The sequence below is a fragment of the Fistularia commersonii genome, chromosome 23 (genome assembly GCF_037954325.1).
Source record: "Fistularia commersonii isolate RoL2024-O1a breed Wild chromosome 23, RoL_Fcom_v1.0, whole genome shotgun sequence".
Classification (NCBI taxonomy): domain Eukaryota; kingdom Metazoa; phylum Chordata; class Actinopteri; order Syngnathiformes; family Fistulariidae; genus Fistularia; species Fistularia commersonii.
Genome location: NC_141306.1, coordinates 7,494,104 through 7,515,916, shown reverse-complemented (window position 1 = coordinate 7,515,916; position 21,813 = coordinate 7,494,104). Strand labels below are relative to the sequence as shown.

Here is a 21,813-nt window from a genome sequence, read left to right as displayed (position 1 = left end):
AAACAGTTATATTGGATTTAAACCCCAGAGAGGGCAGACTGTGGCAGAGATCTTTCAAATACAGCGAAATTATCTGCTGTTTTAATTTGCGTCTAAGCTTCAGATGTCCGTCAGTTTCAGGACATCTTAAATTCAACACCTGGATATAAGCTATATTTACTGTTCAAATCTGTTGACACCTCACAGGCTGTATTCTGTTGAGCCATTTTAAAACACAAAACACAGGTTTTTATACATTTTCCAAGAATGATCAACAAGTCAATCAATCAAGATAGTTCATATCTACCGATCCTTTAACCCTCATATTATGCTAAGGGTCAATTTGACCCATTTCACCCATTGACCCAATGGGTCAAATTGACCCTTAACATAATATGAGGGTTAAAAAAAAAAGACAAATAAAACAGTTTAAAAACAGTTTGCGGTGAAGGGCTGGATTACACACCACACAGGCAGCACACACACCTGTTTGTCAGCAGAAGACGAGGCAAACTGGGATGCTGCTGTGCCGTGTTTTCATGGAATTCCTCCCCACAATGGATTACAGACAAATGCAACGGAAGATTTGCTGCAAGATCTCTCCAGGAATGCCAGCCAGTGTTTGCAGCTTTTATGTATGTGTGCGTCTGTGCGATTGTGCTTGTTCGTGTGTGTGTGTGTGTGTGTGTGCATGTTCTTCCACGTGTTAATGTGCTCTTTTGAAACGTGCGCCCGGTCAGAGAGGATGATGTGGAGATAATCTGAACACATTGGAGTCACGGCGGTTAGCGTGCATGTGTGAGCTCACGTTCAAGCAACGCACAACACAATGCACAAACACAAAAACATGACAAGCCGCCTGAAGTTTGTGGCTCTTTGTGATTTCCATTAAGAGACAGCAAGGAGGTCAGACAGGAAACCGCTGCTAAAGCTCCGCCAGCTCGGACAACAGCATGTGTGTGTCGTACTTCCAAATGTGAGGACGCTTGGAAGATCACGATTATCAAAAATACTTTTCTTACCATGCGGCCGCAGCAGCTCATCCGACCCAAAACAACCGTGCACATGGACGTCGCTCCTCGGGTCAGGGGTCAGGGGTCAGTTCGGCGGGGCGTTCCTTCGATGGCTCTGGGGACAGACGGGATGAGACGGCGGCGTTCTCTCCGTCTACACAATTTGTTGTTATGATCTGATAGCTCACAAATCCTATCTGAGACATCCAGCGCTGTATATTTTCCTTAAAAAAAGGCAAAACCATCTCTGTCCAGATTAGATTGATGTCAACTTTTCATTGGACTGTTTCACAAAAGAGAGCAGAATTCTGAGGGACTTTTCAAAACAAATCTGTCATATTTCTTTTTCACTCTGTCTGGATTCTGGCCGGATGATGATGATGATGATGAAAGCTGCCTTGCTCAGAGGAGACATTTGATGAATTCAACTCTGATAATGAGGCTTTCTCTAAACGCAGTCGATGGGACTGATTTGCAAAAGCTGAGCAGGCAAACCCCCCCACTCACACACACACACACACACACACACACACACTTGCTCTCCCCGTCTCCCGTCTCTCCCTCTCCTCTTTGCGCAGCTGAATGGTGCGCTTGAAGGACGGCGCCGGGGCTTCCCCTTTGCTTCCCCCTTTTGCTTCCCCTTTACTTCCCCCTCCGCCCGCCGACGACGGAAAGACGGAAGGACCCGGGAGTCGGAGGCAAGTGACCTGTTGGCTTTTCCGTGTTTGCGCGTTTGGAGGCTGCGGAAGGACCGGAAACCGGCGCGGACTCCGCGCGGTCCCCTGGACCCGCTTCTCTCTCTCTCTCTCAGGCTTTTTGGTCAGTTTGCGTGACCGTTGCGAGGGAAGTGCGTGATTTGCGGGTTATTTGGGGGTTTATTCTCCGAGCCGTGCATCCCCGTAGATACCAACAGCATCCGCGGGGCGAGATCGGACGGTGAGGTTCAGTCGTGGTCACCGGCTGACGGCGGGGAGGAGGCGAGCGCCCCGCATCGGGTGGCTGCGGTAGGACACCCCGCCGCAGGGGGAGGAAAGACATGGCCGTGGATTTCGCTCATTATCGGATGTAAAACAACCACCGGCGTCGTGCGTGTCGTGGGTTCACGTCCCGGAGACGAAGCCCGTGTGTCTGCCTCCCACTGGATCCCGGAGGAACCGGATGACAACCTTCTACCTCCGTGTGAGCCCGACTGTCTCCACCGAAATCTATTTAAAAAAATAATAATAATCATCATCTGAAATCCTTGAATAACAAATTGTCCTTTTTTTGTGCTGGGATTCTAACCTTATGATTCAGACGCGCATTTTGAACATTTTTGTACGAGGCAAGTGAATGTATGTGAGGAAACCGTGCAGAAAATAATTTTCCACTGTGTTCCCTCTGATGTGTGTGTGTGTGTGTGTGTGTGTGTTTGCATGTTTACATTTAGTCATACCACTGTAATTATGTTGCATTTAACCCCAGAAACTGTTTCACCAACAACCAGTAAATGTATCAGTTAACTTCCACCCACAGGCTTTAGGCTGCCAGAGCTGCAGCCATCGATGAGTTTCACATTTTTCTAGAAATTTTATTGATTATTGATTGAGTTGTGTATCACATCTAATCCCATGGAGGATATTTTTGCAATTCATGTGACTCTTCAATTCATGTAAAGGTAAATTATACAAAAATAGTGTAATTATGAAAGCGTCTCATCACATGAATGAACTCAGAGACGGTCACATGTCTCAGTTCCAGATAGAAGATTGACAAATGGATTACATCTGAATCCTTATTTTTCCAGTAAAGTAGATTTAAATTCAGATCAGACCCCAGAAACCGCCTTCCTGCCGTGTTTCCCTGGATGTGAGAGTGCAGGTGATGTGAGCGACAAGGGAGCGCTGACACGACATCATGACTGAGCTGGATTGTGCAACTCACATGAACTGCCCTGCGGGGTTTGTGTAACTGCACAGGGGTACAATACATCAGCAGGTGTGCGTGTGTGTGTGTGTGTGTGTTTGCATACAGAACAATGTCTATAACCATTCAGACTAATGTACCTCAGAGGACAACCGTGTCCCCCAAAGTCTCCTGACAAGTGATGGGAATGAATGCTTCTTCTACATGCAGTTCAAGATTGATTCTGTGCACTTTTAGAAGGTGATATTGTGATACATATATTTAATAACTGAATATATTCAGTAACTGCAGGCCTTGGTTACATTTTCATTTCTCACAGCTGTGCTGCAGGCAAAATACTGATCTCTATTATAGCTTCGTCCATCCTTGTTTTCAAAGCATGTCAACCCTGGAGAATTGCATTAAAAAAAAAAATCACATTTCAAGCAGATTATCCACCTCTCATCATTTTTTCGCATGTTAGCCAGCTGGACTATTGCACAGTGAGCAAACTGCAAGAAAATCTTTCTGCCATAAGAATATAGAAATTCCCAAAATATAAAGCAAATATTTATCATTTAATATTGAAAGAGTGACATTAAGGCTTCCCATTTACAAATCCTATTCGTGTCTAAATATTTGGATTTCATCCTTCAGTGCAAAGTCAGATGTTGTTTATACTGTTCCTTCAAGTACAGACACACACACACACACACAGACACACACACACACACACACACACACACACACACACACACACACACACACTTCTATGGCTGGTTTATCCTTGAGTTCTTTTATTCAATCACTCATGTTTTTGACTCCTTATTTTTCATGTCAAACACTCCATGCTCTTTTCACCTTTGGACTCAGTTTCTTGCTGTTCCCCCCCCACAGATCCTCCCTCACCTGAAGACCCCCTGCCTCTCCTCCTCCGATGCTGCCGAGCGAGGGAGTCTCTCCGAGGTTGCGCTGAAAATGCGAGATCACAAGATCGTGTAGCTCCAACAGTCAAGACAAGTGTTTTCGAGTTTTAGCCTGTTCCTCAACTGCAAAAATGGAGTTGGCGGATGCGGATCGCCGCAGGCCCACGCCAGTCCAGACGCCCACCGAGAGGGATGTGTGGGGGGATGGAGGAAGAGCTGGATGGAGAGATGGGGGAAGAGAAGGCTGGAGGAAGGGGAGGGAGAGCAGCATGGTGCAGAGCTACAGTTTTGACTCGTACCAGCTGGAGGAGGAGGACATCAACAAAGATGTCCCAGAGAGAGGAGTGCTGGCTCTGTCTGAACCTGGTAAGAGAGTGTGTGTGTGTGTGTGTGTGTGTGTGTGTGTGTGTGTGTTTGTGTACAACAGATAGAGAACATCACAAATACATGTGGTGATGAGAATCACATCATGACTTGGCTACTTATGTTAGCATTTCCTATTTCTATTTTATTATTGTATTCTAATTTTAAGATGCCCACAAATGAGATATTAGGCTTGCAAAGTATAATAGAAGAGAAGCGTAAAATGAAATTTTTGATTTTGTACAGCAGCTTATTCAAGATTCAAGATCCAACCAATGCAGAATTTTAACAAACTAAGGTTTTTTGGCATGAAAATGTTTTTTAAATGTGTCGGAAAGTTTCATTTTTAACATTTTTCCCTCTTCTCATCAAATCATTGCCAGAGAGCCTTAAAATCATATTATTGAATTCATTCTTGTAAAAATGCAGGTTCATCCGATTATTTTTGGGGTCACTTGGGGTTAATGTTCAGTTCTCGGTTATGCTTTACATCCTATATGTCCAGACTGAGCTCCTAACCCAGTTATCAATTCCAGATCATTTCTGGCCTGGTTTGTTTTCCCTTCGTACTGCGGGACGGATCTATGTTCTGTCTCCTGGCGCTCACTGCGCTGGCCGTTGATGGCCTAGCACAGGGCAAGGTGTCTAATATCGGTGCTTTTGAACTAGAAAGGAATATAAATTAAACAGATTTGTTTCAGCCACAACAGATGCTCATCGGGGGGAAACCCTCTGTAAACAGCTGGAGCAACTCTGTATTTAATATATTAAGGCCAGCAGAGTATGATTTTTTTTTTTTTTTTACAGTAGACACTCACAGGCTGGTTTGCCTGTCATCTGTTTAAATAGAGACATTATTAAAAGGCTCTGTTATTTTTCTCTCCGCAACAGAACTGGCTCGTAACACTCATTTCTGACCGGCTCCGGGGCTTGTTTGCATCTCTGCCTCTATCTGCTCGGAGCAGACCCGCTGGCACGACCGATCGGGATTGGCTTGGTTTTTTTGGAGAGCTCATCGCAAATAAAACTGAATTGCGGAGGGTCAGATGGATCTGCAGATGGAAATCAAAAGTGAGATCGGCAGAACCGGTGTCTGCCAGGCTGTTGACTCGCGCCATCCCGTGATAGTTGAGCGCCTCTTCCCGCTCTCTCACAAACTAGTCTGAGGTGACGGTGGGACGACCGTGAGGTTTTGGGCACCGTAGTATAACTAACGGCTTGTGAGACACTTGTTTTGCACCATTTGTGCCAAAGAGGAGCTCAAAATGATCGTATCGCTCTTGAACGTAACATAGACGCATGATGATATTTTGGGAATGTTCGATCTACAAGGCAACACATGAAAAACACAAGTTTTTTGAGCTGTGAACACAGTTTCCTAGATTCAACATGGATACTGTTTTAACTAATAGCTTTAGTAAGTTGAACAAAATTGTCACGGATTGTTACGGGGAGGAGGGTTTAGCAAGGGTCGACATCGTGTTTCCTAGCAACGTTCGCCCCCAAATGTCAGTCAACCGTGGGGGAACACACACACACACACTCACACACACACACACACACACACACACACACACACACACACACACACACACACACACTCACACACACACACACACACACACACACACACACTTACACAGCATAAGTCTGATGCTCAGACTGTTTTAACACTCCTCTGACAAACAGAAACACAAAAATCTCCCCAGGTGAAAAATGGGATGACAGTTTGACTTGCACTTCAGGAGATTTCTTTTATCATCATTATTATTAATAATCTTTCTGTTTTAGAGCGTTTGTTTAGAGAACAGAAGAAAACACCTCGTCTCTTTGCTTAGGCGTCGGCAGTGAATTACAAGGGGGGGAAAGTATACGTACAACACAAAGCCGCTGTGTGTTTACTCAGGTTGCACAAAGACCACATAAATCAGATCAGCACTGAAGCAAACAACAAGCAGACAGTGCTCGCCCCGGCCCCCCCCCCCGCGCCCTGCACCCCCAAACCATTCAAAACATCTCTCCTTGGCCCTGAGCTGTCAGTTCCGTCCAGCCGACAGCCTCCACACACCTTTTGTCAGTCTTCCAGAGCCGCTCGCCGCTACGTGATGCTTCTGTGTTTGATGGGCTGCTGTGTCTTTTCTCTAAATGAGAAAAGATCCTCATGGAATATGAAGAAGAGCTTCATTGTTTTGGGACGAAGATGAGACTAGAAGCTTAAACCCTGCCTGTGCTTTAATAGTAGTTATTGTGTAAAACCTCCAAAAACCGAGATATTCCCGGTGCAAATGTGTAATATATCATTATTTATCACAAAACTAGACGTACACGATAACTCGACTGCATCACACATCTCAAATCACACCTTTGTGATGCTGAGGAAGCTAAACACTGGGGTAGTGTCACTCAAAGTGTGTGATACAAAGTGTAATTGAATGATCGGTAGGTGTGTTTCTTGCAGCTCGTGTGTTACAGTTGTGATACGACACTGTTTTCTGGAAGCAGCGTCTGCAGATTTTATTGTGCGCGCGTATTCTATTCTTCAAATTCCACACTGTTATTTGACACCTTCCCACAATAAGAACTCATTTCAGCTCTTATTATGCAGCGAACTCTGCTCCTCAGGTCTCCTGTCACATGATTGTTGCCACGGTTACCAGGTTAAATTCAAACACATGCAGCGGAGAAGGGCCGAAATACCAAATCGGTTGACGAGAATGTACGACAAAAACACACTTTAAAAAAACCCACTGTGCTTTCACAGAAATAGAAACCGATTCACCATTTCATTTTTCCTTCAATGTCACAAAGAGAGGAATTTATAAAAATTGATCTTTTTTGTCAGAAGCCAAAATAATAATAGTGATGAAGACAGAAATTCAAAACATCTCCTCAGTTCAAGCACTACTTCAGCTGTAGCATCAAAGAGGTTGGAGCTCACAGAAATAAATGACATTCTACTTATGCTCTAGTGCAAAATCTCAAGAACTTTCTACTGTAGCTTCTCTCATCCTGATCAGTTTCAGACTAAGTTCACACGTTTTTGAAGTTTCTCCCGTTTTCTTCAGATTTCCCGCTTAATCCTCTAACTCTTGACTCGCCTGTCTCCACCATCTCTCTCAGACTTTGAGGAGCCAATCCCAGATGACCGTTACCATGGCATCTATTTTGCGATGCTATTGGCTGGAGTGGGTTTCCTGCTTCCCTACAACAGCTTTATCACAGATGTTGACTACCTTCACCACAAGTTTAAAGGTATGAATATGTATAAACCTGCCAATCTGCTACTACAGACACATCTGCAAGCACACACGCGCACACACACACACACCGCACTCTGAGTTCCCAGGTGTGACCGCTGCTCTGCGTGTGTGTGTGTGTGTGTGTGTCAGGCACATCCATAGTGTTTGATATGAGCCTCACGTACATCCTGGTGGCGCTGTTGGCCGTCATCCTCAACAATGTGCTGGTGGAGAGGCTCAGCATGCACACCAGAATCACTGTGGGTAAGTCAGACAACAACCAACATTTTGCCAATTTCCACCCAAAACGACTTCTTGATTTGAATCAAAGCTTCTCAATCAACCAAACTCATTTACGCTTTGTTTGGCATCAGGTGCTACCTTAGCAAGATATCTCTGCGGTGCTAAGTAAAAGACTAAATTACCAAAGGACAGGGTTCTTGTGCTTAAATACACTCAGTAAAGAAGTGAAAATAGAAATCTTCATTAAAAATGTATGTCCCCTCAGGAAAAATGTTTCTTACATTTGCGCTGCATGTAAAACTTATTTGTGCGGTTAGTAAATCCAGTTTTGAACAGCCTACGTCCAACGGGAGCCACAATGTGTAACCCCCTGCCCCCCCTGCACGCCCGTCTGCCCCGCAGGTTACATCTTAGCTCTGGGGCCGCTCGTCTTCGTCAGCGTGTTTGACGTTTGGCTCGCAAAGTTTACCACCAGACAAGCTTACATCATCAACCTGGTGTCTGTGGGAGTGGTGGCCTTTGGATGCACAGGTATTACTACTAATTTCTTGGTCTTTGGGGTCTTATAGTGAAATTATTCACCATTCAAATGAATCGCAGAATGTCCTTGTGTGTGTCAGCACGCCACCGCAACTGACATGTCCTGCCGGAGGCACTATACAGACGGCTAGGTTTGTAAAGTAGAATACAAACAAAATGTATTTATACCGACCGGTCGCGCTGCTAACAAGGTTGCACGGTAGCTGTTGATCAGGTGTATCATTTCAGATCTAACCAATGTTACATTACATTTTACTACATGACCTTGACTTAATAAATGGTGGATTTATATATAAAAGTCATAAAACGTCAGGGTCCTGAAACACGGGGCAGCATTTCCCTCCGCCCCAAACCTTTTAAACATTTAACTTGGATATATGGATGTTTTCAAAGAAGCTACATTTAGTCTTCATCTCCTCTGTGCGTCGATAAGTACTGTCAGTGATAGAAGGTCAGTTATAGTATTATAAAATATAGCTCCCCGCCTGCAAAAAAAAAGGTAAATAATACTCATACACCCTAGTGTGTCTTGTCCTGTCTAAGATGACTGCAGGCTATTTTTCATCAACTCGGGTTCAGAACATGAAAAATTTTTAACTCCCACCATGAACACACACACACACACACACACACACACACACACACACACACACACAGAGCTTATTGGAAGGTCCTCCATCTCGGTGTGTTATCAGAAGCTTCATCAGAGACTGTCAGTCACTGCCTCACTCTTATTGTTACCATTGGGAACCTGAAGCCTTTCAGCCTCCAGCCGCTTTTAATTAGTGAAGATCTCCAGCCCGGGGACAGAGTGGAGATCCACAAGGCATCTAAAATAATCCGCTTGATGTTCTGGCCTTTGTTTGTATTGTCAATCATATTTTCATCCCTCCCCAGTGCAGCAGTCTAGTTTCTATGGTTACATGGGGATGCTGCCGAAAAGATACACACAGGGAGTGATGACGGGCGAGAGTAAGTGAATCGACATGGTCGCACACCTTTTCCTCGCCGCCCCTCGGTCTTTACACGGCGCCGCTTTGTCCTGCCACCAGGCACGGCGGGGGTCATTATTTCCCTGTCTCGCATCTTCACCAAACTGCTGATCCGAGACGAGAGGAGGAACACGCTCATCTTCTTCCTCATCTCCATCAGCATGGAGATGCTCTGCTTCCTCCTCCACCTGCTGGTCCGACGCTCCCGCTTCGTCCGCTACTACACAAGCCACGCCAAGGGCGGCGGTCTCGGCAAAGGCCATGACCCCCGTGACGACGGGACCGGATACCAGGTTCACCACAACGTCACCGCGGAGGAGGTGAAATTTGTAAGTCTGCTCGCAACTGTTGGAAAGTTACAGTGCGGTTTCTCCATAATTACTATACACCACATAGTACACTCTCCCCCTCATTTGATTGGCTGGTGCTCGTCCGCACCATCCACCCCTCTAACTTTCCTCCCGCATCCCATCATGGGAACCGCTCCTAGCGACGAGGCTTTGAATTTGGCTGTAAATCGATGTTGCAACAGCGGACGGGCAGGAAAAGTCATGTCTCTAAACTGCAGTGTCATGCAAACGCGTTCCTTTTCTGAATTCAGCATGCGGCGCGTTGGACGTCTCATCGAATCATTTACCGAGGCGATTTTTTGGCAGCCGCTCAGAGAGACGGACATGGAGGGAAACAGATCAAGGGGTTAGTTGAAGGGGAAGGACATCGGCGGGTGATGTTTAAAGGGAGATGGAGACAGATGGAGTTCCGGGAAGGTTTTACGGCTCCCGTGAACAAGAGAAAAAGAAGATTGAAAAGCTGGGGAGGAGGGAGGAGACTCAAAAGTGACGGGGCAGGTGAGTCTGCATCCACTGTGAAGCTCCACCTTAGGCCCTGAGGATGAGGAGCTCAGATTCTTCATCTTTGGTTCCTTTTCCATCAGAGAAGTGTGAGAGGAATACACTACTCGTGGTTTATGATAGTATGGGTACATATGGGATAGTAGGGTTACATTAAAAAAATGTGTGGTGGTTGTGGAGGGGATCGTGTGTGTGTGAACCTTATGAGCGTCGCTGCATCTACAGGCTGATTCAGGGAGCTCTTTGTTCTGGTTGCCCGGGGAAACCAAGGCGGTGCTCAGTATTATGGGTTAATCAAGAAGAGTGGTGCCTTCTGGCTCAGGAGGCCCCTTAATCAACTAATGGTTGTAAGGTTTTGTGTGTGTGTGTGTGTGTGTGTGTGTAGCTGTACTGTGACTGCCAGTGTGATGTGCATATTATGGAAAGTGTGTTTTTGGTAAGAATCATAAATTAGACTAGGAGTGTTTATACGGCTCAATTGTTAAAGATCCTATTCAGTTCTAAGTCACCGGATAAGTCATATTTACATACGTTGGTCAGTTTCAACGCAAAAAACAAAAACAACTTCAACTAAAGATTAAATAAGAAGGAACAAATTAAAGATATAAAATGTATTTCACGTCTGACGGGGGGAAAAAAAAGTACTGGTTGATAGGGGTGAAGGAATATCCAGTGCTTTCAATGGTGTGTGTGTGTGTGTGTGTGTGTGTGTGAATGTGTGTTTGTGTGTGTCTTCAGTCCAAATTGCAGTGTAACATAATAACGTCAAACCTAAGGTTGCAGAATGAAGACGTCATCGACCAGGAAGCCGCGTCTCCAGAGGATCAGTTGTGCCTCTGCTCTCTTCTGGCTCCATCTAGCGTTCAAATCACGAATTAGCCTTTTATCATCAGACAGAAACCCTTCAAAACTTCTATATTATTAATAATCAGGCAAGGGAATAATCAAAATGAACCGACGGAATATAATGTAGATAATGCATATTTTTTCAGAGACCATTATAACTGAAATTCAGGGATTTAAATTGAGATTCAGATTTATACGATACAATATTGAGATGTGATATTAGTTCACTGGGATGTTCTAAACCACCTTAAAGATTTATGTTGTCAGAAACGATTAGAAACTAAAGTTAAAAAAAGACGGTCAAAGTATGTGTGTGTGCACTCACCAGTGAAAGAGAGCTGGTCTTCTTTATCGGTTTGCCATCTTTGTCTTTTGTTTTCACTTTTCTACACTTCTGTCCATCTTCCAGGGAAACGGCGGCGCCGGTCCGTCCTCTGCCGATGACACCGCCGAGGACTTTGTGGGCGGAACGTACGTGCGATTTGATGCCCCAAAAGCCAAAATAAGGAGGAGCTGGCCCTGTTTTCGTGGTAAGGGGCGCTGTAGAGTTACAAAGCAAAACTGTCATTTGGTTTAGTAAAATAAAACCAAGAATGTTCAAATAATGCCAGTAGTAAATTAGTACATCATGTAAAATTAGACTTCAATGTCAGTCACTATAATTCACATAATTCCTCAGCAAAATATTTCTTTCAGTCTTTCACCCTCAGATCTGTAAGTCTTGGAACGCCGATGCAGGACAGTCTTATTGTTCCGCGTTAAAAAAAAAAAAAAAAGTTTCCTAATCGCCCCGCTGTGTGTTTCCTGTGCGACAGACATGATTCTGCACCGGTACATGGTTTCCCGGGTGATCTGGGCCTACATGCTTTCCATCGCGGTCACGTACAGCATCACGCTCTGCTTGTTCCCCGGCCTGGAGTCGGAGATACGAAACCCCACTCTGGGCGAGTGGCTGCCCATCCTCATCATGGCCACCTTCAACATGTCGGACTTTGTCGGCAAGGTTAGTTTCCGAACCGCTCGCCGGGAGGACGGGTTCAATTCATTGTGTTATATGTTTACTTGTTACGAAAGGGCGCCGCCAATTTAAAAGAGCGCTCCCCGTAAAATTATTGTTTTACCTTTTCCAGCCAGCGGGTTGACGGTCGTGACTCACGCTTACAACAACGAGAGGGTGCATATTATCTGCTGTGCGGCGCGAGGTATTTCTACCAGGAGACCAAAATAGAGCTACAACGTATTTTTTTACAAATTAGTCTCTCTCGTTGTCATTCGGCTAATTTTAGTCTTTGTTCTCTCGGAGCAAAACTGAGCCACGAAACAGATCTCAACCCAAGAAGCTTTTAACTGAAAATCATTTCTCCTTTGTTTGGATTGAGCGAAATTCAATTTCTGTTAGAACAACAAGCAAAGAGATGAATTATTTCAAAATAAAAGCAGACACAAACACACCAGGTGTGATTCAGTGGTTATTTTCGCCACCATATAGTTAATTGTGTACTTGTTTTGTCTTTGGTTTATCTTGAAATCTTTACTCATCGGTGATAAAATACGCTTGGCAGACAGGATACTGACCATGTGACGTGCCCAAAAGCACAACTACGGAGCAAAAATCTGAAAAAAAATTTATAGCTAAAAGAAAGAAAAAGAATATCTGACGAAGAATATGATGTTTAGAAGTAGACAGGCTGAGGCACGATCGGCGCAAGGGCTCAGAGCTGATTGGACAGGTTCAATAGGAAGTCAGAGCTGATTGGACAGGTTCAATAGGAGGTCAGAGCTGATTGGACAGGTTCAATAGGAAGTGATTGACTGGTGATGACAACCAACAAAGGGAAGTAAAGAGAGCTGAAGCACAGCAGGATCGCAAAATATAAGTGCGCACACACACACACACACACACACACACACACACACACACACACACACACAGATTATAGATATATATCCTGTATAGTTTGGGTAAACGGTATGCTGGTATTCAGGATCCATTCTGACCCGGTCCAAATGACCCTCCTGTGTTCGCAGATCTTGGCGGCGCTGCCGTACGACTGGTCCGGAGGCCGCCTGCTCTTCTTCTCCTGCCTGAGAGTCGTCTTCATCCCCCTCTTCGTCATGTGCGTGTACCCGGCCAGCTCTCCGACCCTGTCCCACCCGGCATGGCCCTGTCTCTTCTCGCTCCTCATGGGCGTGACCAACGGGTACTTCGGGTCGGTGCCGATGATACAGGCGGCCGGCAAGGTGCCGCCCGAACAGAGGGAGCTGGCAGGTGGGGGCTCATTCATGATGGCTGGTGTTTCTCCAGCATGTCATTTCTTGCTAAATCTAAGATTATATTTTTAACGCAAAGCTGTCGATTTTAAGGGATTTCCTTCGTGCCGATCGAGTTTTGTGTTTCACAGGTTTAAAAAAACGGCGTCTAGTTTAAGAACGAGAACGACCGGAAAACCTCAATATATTCAGATTCCTCGTGTTCAGATGGTTGTGAGACATGTCTTTGTCTCCGTGTGTCCAGGGAACACCATGACCGTGTCCTACATGACGGGATTGATGCTGGGCTCCGTGGTGGCGTACGCAGCCTACAGCTTCACCGCGCCGGGGCCGCAAGTACCAAGAATACCTCTGTCTGCCCTCAAGCTCCACATGTATGACAACACTTCGTGGTACTGAATGTCTAATAGGATGTAAAACACAAACACACACACACACACAAACACACACACTTACAGACTTTCTTGAAGGTCTATGTCATCCTCTGACATTCTGCAGTTTGATTCAGCCTGTTAGGGAAAAAAAAAAAAAAAAGGCAGGAAATTGTGTGAAATAGTGAATATTAGCAGGTGTCTGAGCCGCCTCTCCGTCTAAACACTGACCTTTGGAACATCTGGGTCGCTGCGATGACCCCCCAACCCGACCGCACCCGGGGGGTGAGGAGCAGCAGCTGTGCGACTGTCAGCGTGGCCGCCTGTTGTCCTTTTGAGTGTTTGGCCGTGCGTTTATCGTCAGCATGCCTGCGCAAACAGACCGGCTGACATTTGTACAGTGTAATGTCAAACTTCTTTTTTTTTTTTTTTTTTTTTTCGCCTCCGCTGCAGGGAGCTGATGGCTTCCCGTCCAATTGGAAACTTTAAATGATGATTTTCGGGAAGTTCGGGGTGACCCGAAAAGAGCTCCGTTACCATCAGACGGATCCGGGACGGGAATCTTTTTTCCCGAAAGAAGTGAAGAATAGAGAAAAAGGATGAAAACAAAGTAGTAGTGTTACCCAGGTGTTTATACGTGTCTTCATACCTGAATCCAGAAAATGTCCTCCGTGCTTTCAAAAGAGGAAATCACAACTGTCTGTCCCACTGGAGGTGTCTGAGTCCCGGCCTTCCCCCTCAGACGGACCCTGAAATAATGCTTTCCCCGGCTTTGCCCGCTTTCCATTTGTTCCTGGAAGCCTTCGGGATCTCGAGACTTAGAATGCCATTTGATCCAGGAAACACTCGACAATTAAGCCCGATGCGTTTAGTTTACAGAAAGCTAATTACAGATTAATGACATAGAAAAACATGGTTATGTCAGGGTTCTGTTTTCCCAGCGAGGGGAAATTAAAAAATGCCTCAGGAAATACATCATTCTTGTATTGAGTGTAGCCTTAATGTTCATATCTCGGGTCAAATATTAATCTGGTAACCAGAAACTGAGCATCCATTGCTCCTACAAAGTATTCTGCGCATCACAGATTAATCTTTTTATTATACTTTTTTTTTAATCGCTCACTTTAGTCCACTAAATGACAGAATGTTGTTTTTTTATCTAGTCTTGCTTCCCAAAGTACAACTTGGTGTCTTTAAATGTCTTAATTTTTCCCATCCGTCAGTCCCACGATCTAACGCCGTGGAGCATACTGTCATAAAGGACCAGAAACAGTTGAAAATAGTCACATTCCAGAAGCTAAATGACTGAATTATTGAAAGCTTATTACTATTAATGTTTTGGGGCGTCGGGCTGTGTTTTATCTCAAGCTCTGTCTCAGGGGAAGCTCTCGGGCTCAGATTTGGGAAAAAAAAAAATCATACTTTATGTGTTCACGTTTGATCACGACTTCATGCATAAAAAAAGCCCGAATACATTCATGGGGTGTAAAATAACGTTGCGTTTAGGGTTTAATATCCTCAAGAGAAAAATGAATTTGTGCAGCATCAGTGGAGTTTCAGCCACAGTGTTTCAGAGGATCTAACAATGCCGGTTGAGAACTCTCAGGCTCACTGACCTGCACCTCCTGTACCACCAATAAATAACACAACGCTGATTTTTATTTACTGTATCTAAAGGCTGGACCTGCACTGGCTTCAGAGCTTCAGCTTCTTAAAAACACACTGTTCACCATGTACTAAACCTCTAGTTTAACGCCGATGGCAACAAGGTGGTGTATTGGATAGCGCTCAACAAGGTCCTGAGGTTGGGAGGTCTGTGTGGAGTCTCCAGGTTCTCTGTCTTCCTCCAAAAACAATATTGAAGACTCTATATTGTAGGTGTGAATGAGAGGGTGAATGACCGGATCCCATTATCTAAGTCCCACCTCTTGCCGGATGACAACTGAGAAAGGCACTGGGCGAAGGATCGGAAAAAATCAGTATACGATGAATTAATGTAATAAAGTCATGGTGTTTTTTTCTCACGGCATTAGAATCAGTTCCATTGCAGGTTTCTTGATCAGGCTCTGATGCCGCCAAAGAGAACAGCTTGTTGTCACAAGTTTTTCGGGTACGCAGACGCTGGTGACGAGTCCGAAAATAATGTTTACTGAAAAAAAAAAATCTTTCCATGTGGGATGTGAGAAAAGGAGAAGTCCTCGTGCCAAAAAGTCTGTGATTCTGATCACTGGGAAAAAGTGATTGTATTGTGACCAGCTGCGAGTTGTAAATATCATTAATGAGACCCTAAAAGCAGCAGGAAGATGTTTTTGTTTTTCATTCAAGCTAAATCCTCAATGAAGTTCTATTCTCTTTTCTAGCTGTACTCAGAGGCCGCCTGTGTACTTTGTTTACAAAATATTTATTCCTGTCTGACGGACAGACAGACGCAGCGCCATGTAGCACCCAGCCTCCTGGCCTCCTGTCGGATTGGGGAGATGTTTTTTTTTTTGGGGGGGGGGGGTGACGGAGCTGCAGAAAGCAGAAAGGATCCCGTGCGTTGTGATAGCCGTAGCTCGCTCATCTCATCACTGTGTGTGCGCTGCGTGTTCCGCCCTGCTAACGGCGCTATGATGCTACTTTGAAGGGTTTGGTTTTTTTTTAGTTATTTTTAGTCAGACGTGATATTAAAAGACCAGAAAAGACTGCTTTGCCTCATTTGCATTTTTGATTAATCCAAAACTAAGCAAATCTTTGTGTGTAATAACATGTAGAGAGGGTCAGATTATGATGTGACAGGGATAATTTCCATATAAAACATTGAATTGTATGGTTAAGTGGCTCAGACAAAAAAAAAAACGATATTGACATTATTAATATCCTTGTAAAAGATCAATCAAAGTAGTAACTGTTGAAAGTGAGAAGAAATCAGGTGATAAAGTGCATGGAGATGAACCTGTGGTAAAGTCCCAGGATTAAGATATAGGTTTGTATTATTTAGTTTTATTTGATTTTTTTTACTCAGTAAAGTGCTGGATGGGGCCAAATGTCTAGGTTTATGAGACACAACCAAAAACTCAGGTGATGGGTTTTAGGCAGGATTTCAAACAAGTTGTTTTCTCTTCCTTCGTTTTTTTCCTCCTCACCAAAAGGAGAAAAAGCAGTGGAATTATTCTTTGCACGTTCTTTAAAAGAGATGTCGGGTTTCTCAGGTGGAAAATAAAAATCCAAAACGGTGTTGAGCATAGTCTATAATAACAGTATTTTCCTTGCACCAACATCAGTGCTTCATGGTAAATACCAAATATTCATCCCCTTTCAAAGCTATTTTGTTTACACAATGTCAGTGTATTTTATGAGGAGGAGAGTCGTCATGGAAACAGACGTGCAGCTTTATGCGACCGACCGACACTTTGAGCGAAGTTATATTTTGGACCAACTTCAACCCTGTTCATTAATGTCACATATTCATCCATTTCCAGGGTTGTAATCCATTAAATGCTGGTTTGTTTACAATACATCACTGTTGTATTACTTACTCTCATGTTATAAATCAAAGATGGGCGGGGGGGCTGGTTCTTTGTAAACTGACAAAGAGAAGAGATTTGAGGTTCCAGCTGTTCAAAGCTAAAGGCCAAGCAGGAAGGCTAAGAGTTGCTTTTCAGTCTGTAAGAATGTAAATAAAGAGATCACCGCTTATAAAACGGAGATAAAAGAAGTTTGTGTCTTTCTGTTAAACCGCTGATGTCCCACTGTCACACTCCGCCGTCGTCTGTTTCTTCACCCCGTTGGTCGTTCAACGGGAGAAACGGACAAACCTACACGGGTGGTGCGTTCTGAAAAGATGCCGGGCTTTTCTTCCAGAATTTGTCAAAAAACATTGCGCGGAATGTGTCCTGTTTGTCCTCTCCTGCACCATGACAACGGTCACTACATTGAAATATCTGGGATAATCTTCATCAGCATCACCTGTATATTAAAAACATCCGAGGAACTGGAGGCAAAGTAAAGTTTGGCTAATGCTAAAGTTGGACGGTCCAAAATGATTCATTTATTCCCTGGTTTTGTTATTTCAAATCCGAGCGTGAGACTAAATCCACCCACCTTAGCTTCAGGTGCGATGGAGACGTCGCGCGGCCAAGGAAGAGACGACAGCGTCTTCCCAGAGTCGGCCTCCGGGAGGACGAAGGTTATGAAACAACATTCCCGCTCTCACAGCTTCCAAAGTCATCCCACGGCTTCTGGAAGAGCACAGTTACATAAACAGTCAAACCAAAACTCAGATGAGGGTCTCGGAGAGTCTAAGGGGTTTTGAACGGTTCGGTAAAAGTGTGGATTGAAAACGTCTGCTGTTAATATTAAGAGACAAGTCCCGTTCTTTCCATTTTGAATATTTACTTTGACTCTTTTATACAGAAAAGTACACTTTTCATCCAATTGGACAATTATGGGGTGGAATCAAACGCCAAGAAATGGCTTTATGCATCACTGCACTGCAGCTCACGCTAAGCGGCCACTCACTTAACTCATATTTGTTCATTTCTTTCAATTTGTCTTAGATTTTATTCCAACACATTAAAATACACTCAACCGTTAATAAAATATGTTCAATGATGGCTCAGGCTGCAGTCTCAGCCAGAAAATGCTCTGCCTAAATGGACGGCCAAAGATGCTAATGGAATAGTTAGAGGACTCAACTTGTGTCATTGATGTTCTTCAACAATCAGCCAAAGAGGAAAAAGATCCAAATCCGTCTTGCCAGCTCTCCTTTGAAACGCCTGTGGAAACATTGGCTGGAAACAGAATTTTTTTTTCTTTCTTTCATCGCTGGACAGTTTCATTATTCAGGAGAAACAAATATCCAAAGCTGACAGAGTCAGACCATTTACAGCAGGGCTCTGGTGTGTGTGTGTGTGTGTGCATTCATCTTTGTGCAGACAGGCACGGGTGTCATCGTGCACGCCTGCTAATTTTGGACATGGCTGCAGGGAAAGAGACTCTCTGGTGTGAGATGGAGCAACCTGTCACTAGTCACTGGAGAGGAAGAGGAAGAGGAGAAACAGCTGAAGAAGAGTAAGAGTCAGTTTAAGCTTCTCTGAAAGGAGAAAGTGGTGGTGGTGGAAAAGTCACCGCTTTAGGTTTTGGGGTCAGATGGAGACCATCTGAAAACACTAGCCCTTTCAATCCAAGTGTTTGACCTTTTTACGTTTTTTTTTTTTTTTTTTGAACACAAACAAACATATTCTAATTTTTGTGCATTCAACACATTTGAAACAAGGATCGTGAGATGTGACATTATGTGATAGTAATAAAAATGAAGAATCCCTGTCGAGGTGTCTCCTCTCCTCTGACCTGAGCAAAAAAAATGGTTAGGATAAAAGGTTACGAAAAGAATTTAATCGCACATCGAGACATCGAGCTGCACGGGATCTTGTGTGTTTTACAGCGGGTCCATCCCATAATATCAGATTCTTGTGGATGGATTCACCCTGTATTAACATCAGTAGTAGAAGTCGAGGTTTTCCTTCAGGTCACATAAAAAAAAAATTCGGATGGGGGCAGCAAATGAGAGATGACGTCAAAGCTGCGGGCTGGTGAGGACCGGAAGTGTCCTGCAGGTGGCAGCATGACGCAGGACAAGACTTCCTGCAGATTTAGTCTGACGTCACTGGACTCGTTGAGTGGCAGCTTTAATAAGTTAACAACGAAAGAGTTAAACTTGTATGACAAATTACAGCAACAATAGCAGAAGGAAACCATTATAGTTTTTTTTTTTTTTTATTACATTTCAACTGGCTTTGGTTTGTTTTGAAAATCTCAAAAAATACCATTGATGTAGACTTTTTATTTTGCATCACAAAGATTCTTATCTTTGTTGGTTTCTGTCCTCAAATCGCTCAATTGAGCCCTCAGCGATTGCTTCCCTGCAGGTGGTCTGCAGCACAGACCCCCTCGGCCACCTGCAGTGATCACACTCCTGCCCGAGAAAGTCCAGGTCGCCTCTTTATCCTTCCCTCAAGGTCGTTTGAAACTAAGAGAAACAGTCAGTTCGACCCGCCATTTTCAGTTTTTGATTCATAATTTCATGGTATTTCCAGTGTGCGGCCAGATCTAGTGGTCATAGTCACTTGTGGCAATAACCAAGTCTCTGCAGAGAAGGGATTGTACGTGCACGTGTGTGTGTGTGTGCATGTCAGTCCTGTCTTAAATGCGGCCTTGGTAAACGTTTACTTGCAGTATGAGCAAAGGGTGGGGGGTGCAAGTCCACATTTGCAGACGTTCTGCACCACCGGAACATCCAATGAGAGAGAGCCTGTGAGTCAAGAGAAGAAAATGTGTCACTAATTTAATCACCGAAACACCTGGCTGGCTCCATCCGTTATTCTGCGATCACAAGAGAGAGCCGGCTCATTCGCCATCTTACTCCGTCTTCATCTACGAAACCAGGGTGGGGGCGCGAGAGAGGCTCTGGGTGAACGGGATCAGGCAGCTTGGTCTGTCATTCATATAAACACACATAACAGCAGCTGGGACTGTGTGTGTGTGTGTGTGTGTGTGTGTGTGTGTGTGTGTGTGTGTGTGTGTGTGTGTGTGTGTGTGTCTCAAGTAACCCCTCAAGCTGTTAGGATACAATAATGTACCCTTATTTTGGAGTACAAGTCAAGTCTCAGGAAGGTAAATCATAACAGTTCCTGTAGTGAAGAAGTCAGTCAGCTCTGAAGTGAGAGAGACAGGTGTGTGTATGTGTGTGTGTGTGTGTATGTGTGTGTGTGTGTGTGAGAAACACAGAGAGCGACAAAATGAGCGTGTCTGTGGCACAACGCAAAGACTGTGATGTTTCATTCATTTCTCTGCCAACATGAATAATTAATGTTATGCATCACTCTCTCTCCCTTGCTCACTCTATTGTGCACACACACACACACACATACACACACACACACACATACTCATGTATTAATATTTGTATGGCTCAGTTGTCATTTAATAAAGAATGGAAAAGATCAAAAGACTGGATCAGACACATTCAAGGACAAATCATACTATATAGTAGTAGTATGACACAGTATATAGTATATACTGTGTATGTGCACACACATCAAAGATATAGAAATGTACCTACACAAACATGAACTTATCAGTGACACACTCTGAAGCAGAAGATTCACGGTACCTTTTTCTTAGCCTGTTAGCCTTTTGAACTCCACCCAGCCTGATCCACGCTGCAGCGGTTTCCCACCTCAGGGCCAAAAGAGGCTTACACTCCTGCCAAAGGAACAGTCCGTGCAGCTTAAGTGGTTTTCTCCAGAGACGGGAAGCGTGAGAGCCAGCGGACAGAGTTCTACTCACCTCTCCGTTCTGATGGGTGGTGTCTCCCTGCTCGGGTGACCTACTTCTGTCAGCTGGCTGGTGGCGGCGACCTCGCAGTAAAGATGGAAAATTCAAAAGGAAATACTCAGCTCTGAATGTCTACATCCTGAATGGTTTAAACTGAAATCATCACATTTCCTATTCCACTGGATTTAATAAGGCACTGAATATGGGGAAAAATACAGGACAGTCCATTAGAATAAATTACAACCTTTAAGTTTGGGGGATATATGGGTGTTATTATCTCTTACAAAAAGGAAAACACTTTGGTTTCAGTTAATCTGAATAGGTTAGTTGTGTTTTTTCAACCTCAAGAACCACCTGTGATGGTTCTGGAGAGAACATCCTGACGTCATGTGACCAGAGGAAAAACAACTGGTGTGATGGATTGAGACAACCCTGATGGACTCCAGTGGGAGGAACAAGCCTTTCAAAATGTTTCTAGCTGTGTGTGTGCGTGTGTGTGTGTGTGCACACTCCGCTACTCAAATACCCGTCTCCCGGGGAAACCACATTTGCAACACTTACACACTGCAGCCTGTAAGAGCTGCGGAAAGATGGAAAACATGGAGGAATTTCAGTGATGATCAGTTAAAACACTGCTGTAAGACACACACACACACACACACACACACACACACACACACACACACACACACACACACACACACACACACACACACACACACACACACACACGCCCCCACCTCTTCTCCCTTGGCTCCACGGTTTTAAGGCGCACTGAAGCCTCAACCAATGGAACGCTCTTGCTGGTGTGATGTCAGCCAATCAGCATCCTTCATGCTGACACACCCACTAAAGGGCGCAAGGAGCCGCTGATGTGGGAGAGAGTTACAGAGATAGTGTAGTGTTTCTGTATACCTTTCAGAGCTGCTGAACTGTGTGTATGTTTGTGTATATTTGTGTGTGTGTGTGTGTGTGTGT

The 21,813-nt window shown here is 44.5% G+C and overlaps 1 protein-coding gene and 1 long non-coding RNA gene across 3 annotated transcripts; one reads left to right on the top strand and one right to left on the bottom strand.

Moving 5' to 3' along the window:
* The first annotated feature begins 1,605 nt into the window (after positions 1-1,605).
* slc29a4a (solute carrier family 29 member 4a) lies at positions 1,606-17,201 on the top strand. Of its 2 annotated transcripts, none has more exons than XM_086170558.1 (11): positions 1,606-1,690; positions 3,774-4,168; positions 7,286-7,417; positions 7,555-7,668; positions 8,050-8,178; positions 9,085-9,159; positions 9,240-9,508; positions 11,286-11,406; positions 11,692-11,879; positions 12,905-13,145; positions 13,392-17,201. In XM_086170558.1, the coding sequence occupies exons 2-11, from the start codon at positions 3,934-3,936 to the stop codon at positions 13,544-13,546; spliced, it is 1,659 nt and encodes a 552-aa protein (XP_086026684.1). In that variant the 5' UTR covers positions 1,606-1,690; positions 3,774-3,933; the 3' UTR covers positions 13,547-17,201. The 2 variants fall into 2 exon arrangements, with proteins under 2 accessions (XP_086026684.1, XP_086026683.1); XM_086170557.1 differs by lacking the exon at positions 1,606-1,690 and adding an exon at positions 1,839-2,171.
* A 1,808-nt stretch (positions 17,202-19,009) lies between these two features.
* LOC147220883 (uncharacterized) lies at positions 19,010-21,364 on the bottom strand. Its single transcript, XR_015107939.1, has 3 exons — positions 20,848-21,364; positions 20,672-20,763; positions 19,010-19,810 (listed from the first exon to the last, which is right to left on the bottom strand). It is a non-coding gene; the product is annotated as an uncharacterized LOC147220883 (long non-coding RNA).
* Positions 21,365-21,813: the final 449 nt, after the last annotated feature.

Bases quoted from the DNA above. Each gene is read 5' to 3' on its own strand.
- slc29a4a (XM_086170558.1), top strand. From the start codon at position 3,934: ATGGAGTTGGCGGATGCGGATCGCCGCAGGCCCACGCCAGTCCAGACG. The intron at 9,160-9,239 runs GTAAGTGAATCG...TCCTGCCACCAG, and splicing joins GGGAGTGATGACGGGCGAGA to GCACGGCGGGGGTCATTATT. The intron at 11,880-12,904 runs GTTAGTTTCCGA...CTGTGTTCGCAG, and splicing joins TGTCGGACTTTGTCGGCAAG to ATCTTGGCGGCGCTGCCGTA.